General features: G+C 40.8%; 1 protein-coding gene across 1 annotated transcript; it reads left to right on the top strand.

Moving 5' to 3' along the window:
• Positions 1-2,014: 2,014 nt before the first annotated feature.
• LOC111961110 (proteinase-activated receptor 3-like) lies at positions 2,015-6,508 on the top strand. Its single transcript, XM_023983224.2, has 2 exons — positions 2,015-2,200; positions 4,756-6,508. The coding sequence occupies exons 1-2, from the start codon at positions 2,134-2,136 to the stop codon at positions 5,856-5,858; spliced, it is 1,170 nt and encodes a 389-aa protein (XP_023838992.1). The 5' UTR covers positions 2,015-2,133; the 3' UTR covers positions 5,859-6,508.
• The last annotated feature ends 4,809 nt before the right edge of the window (positions 6,509-11,317 follow it).

The following is an 11,317-nucleotide window of genomic DNA, read 5'->3' as shown; positions in this document are numbered from 1 at the left end:
CAGAGAATCTGGAATGTTCATTACAGTAATACTTCTCAAAAAACCTACAAGATCCTCAACTAGCTTCCTCAACTTGCTCAATGGTCACACCCTTTATACACAACTCCAGTTGAGGTTTAGGTCTTAGAGAACATTTTGAACCAAATACAATGCTTTTAGTGAGAGGGGTCCACATAGATGTTTAGATGAGACTCATCTCTCTGTTGTGTCCCAGCATCCGTGCGTCAGAGACACAGGAAGAACAAGATAGGCCACAGGGTCACACCTGGTAGCTGCTGGGGCCTGATGGGAACTCACAGTGAGATGATAAAAATACTGAAGACAAAAATAAATACAATGTTTTAGTAAGAATTTATAAAACAAATGGGAGTTGAGGTTATCAGTTTTGTTTGAACACGAGGGGGAAGCTTGGGGGTAAAAAACGGCTTACGTGCCATTGTTGTTGTTCTGTTGGACATGTAGCATTTATTATTAACCAGTAAATGAGGGACACAGCAGGCATAGTGTGTCTTTTTGAGCGGATGTTGTTTGTTTTCAGACATAAAGATGTAAGTGGGGAGATTTCTTGTAAACCCGTCTTTGAGCTACAGGAAAGATGATGTGACTAGTGTTTTTTTGAGAGAGTGCATCTGCACCATCGCCCACTCACACAATACATAGCCGGAAAGACAGCATTTTTATTTAGAAATATTATTCATCTGTTGAACAGCTGACTCATTATAGAATTTTATTTGTGCGATCGGTAAAAACAGAATTATTTGTGCCAGTTTCCTCAGAAGATACAGTACCAGTCAAATGTTTGGACACACCGACTCATTCAAGGGGATTTCTTTATTTTTACTAATGTGCTAATTTTGACGGCAGCCATTATTTTAAGAACCAGGAAGATAAGGTTGTCAAGGTCACACTCCCGCACGTGATATCATTGAAAAGCCCATACTGTGTCTTGTATAGCCTCAGAGATACGTACCCAGAACTGATATCCACTAGAGAGGACAAAAATGAATTGCTGAGTCTCAGGAGGATACACCTCACTGTATATGATTCCGTAATAGGAAGTTTACTAGAGTTGTACCCTCTATTTGACTAAATAACCCAAGTGACTTGATCAGTAAACCAATAGAGTAGTTCTCTTAACCCATAAAAAAAGATCTGATCTCTATTCAAAAAGAGTGGGGGTTCAATTCAGTGCCATAGTCCTATTCCTTTAGCAGCTGTAAAGTGAATTCCCATCAATAAAACTTATCTGAGAGGTTGACGGAACTCCAGGCAAAGCAATATCTACAGTACAATCGCAAAGTATTCAGACCCCTTCACTTTTTCCACATTTTGTTACATTACAGCCTTATTCTAAAATGTATTTAAAAAAGATTTACACACAATACCTCATAATGACAAATCAAAAACAGGTTTTTAAACATTTCCGCAAATATGTTAAAATTAAAAAACTTAAATATCACATTTACATAAGTATTCAGACCCTTTACTCAGTACATTGTTGAAGCACCTTTGGCAGCAATTACAGCCTTGAGTCTTCTTGGGTATGATGCTACAATCTCGTCTGCAGATCACCCCTCCCCCTTACCAGCTCTGACTTTGTTGATAGCTACTTTATTGAGGAACAATGTACTTACTATGACTGTGATAATGTGGCTGTCCCACCTAGCTACATTATCTTAAGATGAATGCACTAACTGTAAGTCACTCTGTATAAGACAGTCTGCTAAATTACTAAAATGTAAACACACATTTTGAGAAAGTAGATCTTCAGCAGCACAAAATTATGCTGGCAACACCAACTTGAAAACATTCCTTCAAAATAAGAGTACCAATAGAAAAGCTTTAAGAATGTATCTCTTTGAAGCGTTCTACTGCAACGAATGTGTGTTAGAGATGCAATGTCTTCAAAATACCTCTTCTGTTTTGAAGGTTTAAACCGGAAGTGTGTTTTCTATTACTGCCTATTGCTCTGCCTTCCTCTCTGGTTTAACTTACTGAGAAAAACTTGACGGAACAAGAACAGACAGACTTTTTGACAGAGATGTGACCTCGCTGGACATCTATAGAGATCTGCCTATATTGTTAGTAGCTAGAGTTTATTATTTCATAGAACAATTCAGATAAACTGTGGTAATGGGGAAACTGGTGTTTTTTTTACTTGTTTCATCTCTTTTTCTGGATGTGACCTTTCAATTCAAAGGTAAAGACAACTCCTTATTATTGATGACCGTTTATCAATAAGTAATAATTATTGAAATGCTTCTAAACGGAAATGATTAAAAAATACCATTTAGTGATGGTTTCTAATAATAATGTATTTAGCTAACTGTGAGATTTATCCAGTTTGATCTATAGCAAGCTTTTTGGGGGAACTATAATAACGTTTAACACAAAAAAATATATTAAATTGTCAATATGTTTTTTGTAATAACTTACCTATATTTATACAGTAGATGTATGAATCACTGAACCTTATGTATGATTTGACTAGTCGACAGGGCACAGATAGACTACTCTATCTCTTCTGATTCAGTCACTGTTCCTGTTACAGTTACATGTTACAGTGAAAACCACGTGTTTGACTAACACCTGAGTCCTCTCCTTGTCAGCAGCTCTACTCATTACCATAGATAGGAAACTCAGTCATGCCATGTCAAATGACCTTACTTTACTTAATGTACTGTATGCTTTATTATATGGAAAACCAAATGCATATTGTTATTTTTAATGTATATTTCTCTCTTTCAATTTTTAATTGTCACTTCTCATGTCATACAGTGAGACATACGTCATACAGTGAGACATACGTCATACAGTGAGACATACGTCATACAGTGAGACATACATCATACAGTGAGGCATACGTCCATACCAGTTGAGACATACATCATACAGTGAGGCATACTGTCATACAGTGAGACATACGTCATACAGTGAGACATACGTCATTACAGTGAGACATACGTCATACAGTGAGACATACGTCATACAGTGAGACATACGTCATACAGTGAGACATACGTCATACAGTGAGACAATACGTCATACAGTGAGACATACGTCATACAGTGAGACATAACGTCATAACAGTGAGACATACGTCATACAGTGAGACAGTGAGACATACGTCATACAGTGAGACATACGTCATACAGTGAGACATACGTCATACAGTGAGCTCCAAAACTATTGGGACATTTTTGGTTGTTTTGGTTCTGTTCTCCATTATTTTGTGCCCAATAGAAATTAATGGTAAATAATGTATTGTGTCATTCTGGAGTCACTTTATTGTAAATTAGAATAGAATATGCTTCCACATTCATGTGGATGCTACCATGATTACGGATAGTCCTGAATGAACTGTGAATAAGGATGAGTGAGAAAGTTACAGATGCACAAATATCATTCCCCCATGAAACTGCTAACCTCCCCTGTTATTGTAATGGTGAGAGGTTAGCAAATCTTGGATGTATGATATTTTTACATCTGTAACTGTGTCTCACTCATCATTATTCACAATTCATTAATCATGGTAGCATACAGAAACATATTCTATTTTATTTAGAATAAAAGTGTCTCGAAAAATGACACTATAAATTATTTACCATTAATTGCCCTTTCCCACCTGGACAAAAGGAGCACATATGTGAGAATGCTGTTCATTGACTACAGTTTAGCGTTCAACACCATAGTGCCCACAAAGCTCACCACTAAGCTAAGGACCCTGGGACTAAACACCTTCCTCTGCAACTGGATCCTAGACTTCCTGACGGGCTGCCCCCAGGTGGTAAGGGTAGGCAACAACACATATGCCAAGCTGATCCTCAACAGGGGGCCCCCTCAGGGGTGCATTTATTCACCGCCAACATAGCTTTCACAAAAACCAGCAATAGAGATAAAATTAATCACTAACCTTAGGACAACTTCATCAGATGACAGTCTTATAACATCATGTTATACAATGCTTATTCGGCCTCACATCAAGCTAGACACCCCATTCAACCTTCTACTGCCTGTTGACATCTAGTGGAAGGCGTATGAAGTGCATGCAGATCCATAAATAAAAGCCAGTTGAATAGGCAGGCCCTGACACAGAGCCTCATTTTCAGAATTTTCCCTTCCTTTATGGAAGTTTGCTGCCAAATGAGTTCTGTTTTACTCACAGATATAATTCAAACAGTTTTAGAAACTTCAGAGTGTTTTCTATCCAATAGTAATAATAATATGCATATTGTATGATCTAGAACAGAGTACGAGGCCATTTAATTTGGGCACGATTTTTTCCAAAGTGAAAACAGCGCCCCCCTAAGGGCTTGCAAGTAAGCATTTCACAGTAAGATCTACATCTGTTTTATTCGGCGCATGTGACAAATAATAATTTATTTGATAAGTGAATTTGTCCAAATACTTTTGGTCCCCTAAAATGGGGGAACTATGTACAAATATTGCTGTAATTTCTAAATGGTTCACCTGATATGGATGAAAATACCCTCAAATTAAAGCTGACAGCCTGCACTATCATTTCAAATCTAAAGTGCTAGAGCACAGAACTAAAACAACAACACATCTCACTGTCCCAATTCTTTTGGAGCTCACTTTATATTCCTATGTAAATGAAAATTACTAACCAAATGAATGATGAATACACACATGAAAAACAAAGACAAAAGCTGTTTTGAATAGCCTTCAGTGTACTTTCAGTATGAGTTATAGTGCCAAACCCTAATGTCTCCCTCCCTTCATGTCCTCTCCCAGGAAAAAAAGCCAGGAAATCCAAGAGGAACATCACTGAAGTGGTAAATCCCAGAACATTTAGAGGAGAAATCATCCAGTTAAAGTCTGTCTCTCTCCCTAATGCCACCCAACAGACACAGACACAACAAGCACCCCATTCTTCTCCCCTCCTCAGCCCCTCTGCCCTTACCCCTCCGGCGCTGCGGTTGCTAAGCAATGACACCGCGGCGTATCTTGCCGGCCCGCTGAGCACACGGGTCATACCTTGCGTTTACGTGCTAGCCGTTGTCGTGGGGATCCCGGCCAACGTTGCCATCTTGTCTGCCGTGGCCACTAAAGTCAGGACAGTGTCGTCAACCATCCTCTACTGCAGCCTGGCCGTCTCCGACCTCTTCCTCCTCCTCTCTCTCGTCTTCAAGGCCCACTACCATCTCCACGGCAACCACTGGATGTTCGGCGAGACTGCCTGCCGCGTTGTCACGGCCTGTTTCTATGGCAACCTCTACTGCTCGACCCACACGCTAGCCTGCCTTAGCATCAAGCGTTACCTGGCTGTGGTGCACCCCTTCCTCTACAAGAGCCTTCCCAAGAGGGCGTGCACCGTTTGGGCCAGTTTGGCTGTGTGGGGGGTGTTTGGGGCTGCCGTCATACCCAAACTACTGGTCCGTCAGAGCTACCGCGTACCCCAGCTCGGCCTCACCACCTGCCATGATGTACTCCCCCGGGACTACAGCTCCCATGCTCCTCTGCTCTACTACAATCTGGGCCTGACAATCCTGGGTCTATTAGTCCCCCTGGTGGTCACGGCTGTGTGTTACACACGGATCGTACGAGAACTCAACCGCTCGCACCACGACTGGACACTGTATGTCAAGGCCAGCTCACTGGTGTTTGTGATCTTCGTGGCATGTTTCGGCCCCGCCGCGACCCTCCACTTCCTGCATTACGTACGCCTGTTGGAGGGCGGAGAGGAGAGCTTCTATGGCTACTTCAAGGTAGCGGTGTGTCTGTGCTGCCTGCATGCCTGCCTGGACCCGTTCCTCTTCCTCCTCATGTCTAAATCAGCCGGATCCAAACTCTACTTCATGACCCTCAAGGGGAAGAGACTGAACACCTCCACCTGAATCTTAATCTGGAATAGAATCTGGATTAAAAGTGTCCCCAGATGATCAGAATAATCAGAAAAGTCCCTGAGCATCCCCAACTGAATTTTACATGATCTGGATTAGAACCTGGATCACAGGCATACATTTATGTCAGAGAACTCAATCTGTAGCTAAACTGTGAATGTATGTGACTGACTATCAGAGCATCCTCTCTATTTCTGAGTATCCTATCCACTTATTCTGAATGAAGATTTGGATCATAAACAGGCCACAAACAGGATCAGGGTTGGGACAGTTATGGATCTCAGTGTAAATGGGACAACATCTGGTTTAGGATCTAGTTCCATATGTGATATCTGTTTGGATTTGTATGTGACTCTTTGCTGTTTTTTTCTGTTTGAGCTGGAAACCAGATGGCAGAAACAGGACCTTTCCGACAACGAACAGATAGTAATGTCAACTACTGTATCAATAATTGTACACTGTATTCCAAGTAGACTGGACTGGAATTATATTGTGTGTGTGTGTGTGTGTGTGTGTGTGTGTGTGTGTGTGTGTGTGTGTGTGTGTGTGTGTGTGTGTGTGTGTGTGTGTGTGTGTGTGTGTGTGTGTGTGTGTGTGTGTGTGTGTGTGTGTGTGTGTGTGTGTGTGTGTGTGTGTGTGTGTGCGCGTGCGCATGGGCTTGTATAGGTGTATTATTATTTTCATACAAAACAAGCTTTGTTGATCAATGCTTGGCTCTTTCAGTACATGTTATTAAAGAGAATATTTTACATGTACCATGTAGTTACACTAAGTGTACAAGAACATTAGGAACACCTGCTCTTTCAATGACAGACTGACCAGGTGAATCCAGGTGAAAGCTATTATCCCTTATTGATGTCACTTGTTAAATCCACTTCAGTCAGTGTAGATGAAGGGGAGGAGACAGGTTAAAGAAGGATTTTTAAGCCTTGAGACATGGATTGTGTACAGTTAAAGTCGGAAGTTCACATACACCTTAGCAAAATACATATAAACAAAGTTTTTCACAATTCCTGACATTTAATCCTAGTAAAAATTCCCTGTCTTAGGTCAGTTAGGATCACCACTTCATTTTAAGAATGTGAAATGTCAGAATAATAGTAGAGAATTATTTATTTCAGCTTTTATTTCTTTCGTCACATTCCCAGTGGGTCAGAAGTTTACATACACTCAATTAGTATTTGGTAGCATTGCCTTTCAATTGTTTAACTTGGGTGAAACGTTTCAGGTAGCCTTCCACAAGCTTCCCACAATAAGTTGGGTGAATTTTGGCCCATTACTCCTGACAGAGCTGGTATACTGAGTCAGGGTTGTAGGCCTCCTTGCTCCCACACGCTTTTTCAGTTCTGCCCACAAATTTTCTATAGGATTGAGGTCTGGGATTTGTGATGGCAACTCCAATACCTTGACTTTGTTGTCCTTAAGCCATTTTGCTACAACTTTGGAAGTATGCTTGGGGTCATTGTCCATTTGGAAGACCCATTTGCGACCAAGCTTTAACTTCCTGACTGATGTCTTGAGATGTTGCTTCAATATATCCACATAATTTTCCTACCTCATGATGCCATCTATTTTGTGAAGTGCACCAGTCCCTCCGGCAGCAAATCACCTCCACAACATGATGCTGCCTACCCCGTGCTTCACGGTTGGGATGGTGTTCTTCGGCTTGCAAGCGTACCCCTTTTTCCTCCAAACACATGATGGTCATTATGGCCAAACAGTTCTATTTTTGTTTCATCAGACCAGAAGACATTTCTCCAAAAAGAACAATCTTTCTCCCCATGTGCAGTTGCAAACCGTAGTCTGGCTTTTTTATGGTGGTTTTGGAGCAGTGGCTTCTTCCATGCTGAGCAGCCTTTCAGGTTATGTCGATATAGATACTTTTGTATCTGTTTCCTCCAGCATCTTCACAAGGTCCTTTGCTGTTGTTCTGGGATTGATTTGCATTTTTCTCACCAAAGTACGTTCATCTCTAGGAGACAGAACGCGTCTCCTTCCTGAGCAGTATGACGGCTGCATGGTCCCATGGTGTTTATACTTGCGTACTATTGTTTGTACAGATGAACGTGGTACCTTCAGGCGTTTGGAAATTGCTCCCAAGGATGAACCAAACTTGTGGAGGTCTACAATTTTTATTCTTAGGGCTTGGCTGATTTCTTTTGATTTTCCCATGATATCATGCAAAAAGCCACTGAGTTTGAAGGTAGGCCTTGAAATACATCCACAGGTACACCTCCGATTGACTCAAATGATGTCAATTAGCCTATCATAAGATTCTAAAGCCATGACATTTTCTGGAATTTTCCAAGCTGTTTAAAGGCACAGTCAACTTAGTGTATGTAAACTTCTGACCCACTGGAATTTTAATACAGTGAATTAGAAGTGAAATAATCTGACTAAACAATTGTTTGAAAAATTACTTGTGTCATGCACAAAGTAGATGTCCTAACCGACTTGCCAAAACTATAGTTTAAGAAATTTGTGGAGTGGTTGAAAAACAAGTTTTAATGACTCCAACCTAAGTGTATGTAAACTTCTGACTTCAACTGTAGGTAAATACACTCTGTAAACCTAAACCAACTGATTGGCATGGCAACAGCACTGGTCTCAGGTGAGAGGTGACAGGGGAAGGTGACATCTGGGCGACCCTCCACATCCTTTTTAGCAGTGATGAATTTAAACTCATCTATTCAGAAAGAGTGTCACGTCGGTATAAATGGGTTGGGAGACAGGTGCAGGAATGCGTAATAGTCCCCCCCCCCCCCCCMMATTACAGTGTGCCGTATAAAGGCACAGGGACGAAGACCAAACAAACACGTATACAAAACACAGGGTAGAAACCCAAACAAAAGAGCGACGGGTACCTCGAATAAATACACAATCGCACAATGATTATCACACGGGACGAGACCCGTAATCATCTGCACAATATACGTGGCAAACAAAAGCCAAAACAACATAGCACACATACTCATACGAACCAACGGATATTGTAACAATAAATCGACAGGACAATGGCAAACAAAGACCACACTGTAACGGATTTCCTCTTCATCGCCTGAGGAGGAGTAGCAAGGATCGGACCAATGTGCAGCTTGGTAAGTGTCTATAATGAGGATATTTAATAATTCCACAGAACACTGAACAAAATAACAAAAATACAAACAAACAACCGAAACAGTCCCGTATGGTGCAAACACAGACACAGGAAACAACCACCCACAAAACACAAAGGAAAACAGGCTACCTAAATATGGCTCCCAATCAGAGACAACGACTGACACCTGCCTCTGATTGGGAACCATACTAGGCCAAACACAGAAATATAACCATAGAACAAAAACATAGAAAAACAACATAGAATGCCCACCCCAACTCACGCCCTGACCAAACTAAAATAAAGACATAAAAAAGGAACTAAGGTCAGAACGTGACACACACTTATACAATTACTAATCAATGGGTATAGCGGCCAGCTGTGAGTAATGAAATTTCCGGAGGGCTCCGTGACAAAGAGAGAAAATATTTCTGGCTTAATGTAACATCGTTATCATGTTTCACACATACTCTCATCTCAGTACCATAATGATAAAACATATATTCATAAAATGCCAGCAGCCAGGGACAACGTTAACCTCAAAATATATAACAATTACACAATCCCAGGCAGACATTTATCTGATGGAAATGATAAAAATATGATAGCAGGAAGTGAATACTACTATGGGAATTGAAAGGAGGATGTTTGAAGGGACTGTGGAGCAGTAGAGCTGTTTCTCACACTCACAAACTCAGCTACAACTCCTCATCTTCAAATCACATTTCATCCAATAAAACAGGTTTCCATCCAAATGTTTTATGCTAGTAAAGTACGCTGGATAAAAAAAATGCCACAACAGGCCTGTTTGGTTGGTAAACTTTCCAAATGTTGACAAAACAAAAAACACACTAGACAAGATACACATCTTTTTTTCTGTCAAATTAATTATGTGAGAAATTGCAGTGGAAACACCTTTATTAAGGCAAATATTAATATAATAACCATCATATTGAAGTAAACTTGGAGTCACGCGATGTTAATGTTCTGTGGTCCTCCCACTGCGACTAGTTAAAGCATTCAGTTTTTTAGGCTACAGATTAAATCAATTATGATGAACTTCACAGGCTGAGGAAAGTGCACAGTGATGAGTTTGATGCTCCTTTCCAATAAATATTGAGGGTCTTATTCTGGTGACATGATCATTTCATGTCTGCCGTTTGACAAATAAAAACAAATCTTACTATTTTGTCCATAATAATCTCATATAGGCTATACTCACACTATCTGCGAGCTGTTGGCTAGAGCTATCATGCCACAAGGCGAGACCCAGATACAGATGGTTGGAATCTTACAATGTTTATTAATCCAAAGGGGTAGGCAAGAGAATAGTCGTGGATAGACAAAAGGTCAAAACCAGATCAGAGTCCAGGAGGTACAGAGTGGCAGACAGGCTCGTGGTCAAGGCAGGCAGAATGGTCAGGCATGCAGGTACAAGATCCAGAAACAGGCAGGGGTCAAAACCGGGAGGACTAGAAAAAGGAGAATGCAAAAAAAACACACAAAAAAGAGGCGAACGGGAACAGCTGGTTGACTTGGAAACATACAAGATGAACTGGCACAGAGAGACAGGAAACACAGGGATAAATACACTGGGGAAAACAAGCGACACCTGGAGGAGGTGGAGACAATAACGAGGACAGGTGAAACAGATCAGGGTGTGACAAGAGCACACATGCCAATACCAGAGTGGTCACATTTGCTATATGACGCAACATTTTTTGTGACAAAACAATCAGTACAGTTGAAAATAAGATGGAAACCATTTAACTTCTATTTTTTATTCAGTACATGGGAATTTAACCACAAAATACATGTTTATGTGCTCCACGTCATCGTTCACATCCTTTTATTTGCAACAAGTAAATTTGATGGCAACATCTCTGGTGCATATTTCGGAATACACAGATAAAAATCTGTCGCCAATTGGGTGGAAACTGTGAGAGCAAAATTGCAAGATTATGTTATAATTCTGTAATTGCATCAAATGGTTATTTTATGCAACAGAACAGAGGGTTGTGTGTGTGTTTGCGTGTTTTATCATGCCTGTGTGGGTGTGACAGAAAAAAATACAGTGCCTTAAAAAAGTATTCATACCCCTTTGATTTCTTCACATTTTATTGTGTTACAAAGTGGGATTACAATGGATTTCATTGCAATTTTTGACAATAACCTACACAAAATGTTCTGTATGGCCTCCCGAGTGGTGCAGCGGTCTAAGGCACTGCATTCGCAATGTTGTGGTATCACTACAGCCTGGGGTTCGATCCCAAGCTGTGTCATTACTGGCCGTGACCGGGAGTCCCATTATATTGTGTACCTATTCATGATACATCACTATGACGAGAATGCATAA

The sequence above is a fragment of the Salvelinus sp. IW2-2015 genome, linkage group LG4q.1:29 (genome assembly GCF_002910315.2).
Source record: "Salvelinus sp. IW2-2015 linkage group LG4q.1:29, ASM291031v2, whole genome shotgun sequence".
NCBI classification, from domain to species: domain Eukaryota; kingdom Metazoa; phylum Chordata; class Actinopteri; order Salmoniformes; family Salmonidae; genus Salvelinus; species Salvelinus sp. IW2-2015.
The sequence above is the reverse complement of the archived record's forward strand: the minus strand, read 5'-3'. Positions and strand labels throughout refer to the sequence as shown.

Excerpts from the sequence above, each read along its gene's own strand:
- LOC111961110 (XM_023983224.2), top strand. The coding sequence starts at position 2,134 with ATGGGGAAACTGGTGTTTTTTTTACTTGTTTCATCTCTTTTTCTGGAT. Across the intron at positions 2,201-4,755 it reads TGTGACCTTTCAATTCAAAG|GAAAAAAAGCCAGGAAATCC; the intron begins GTAAAGACAACT and ends GTCCTCTCCCAG.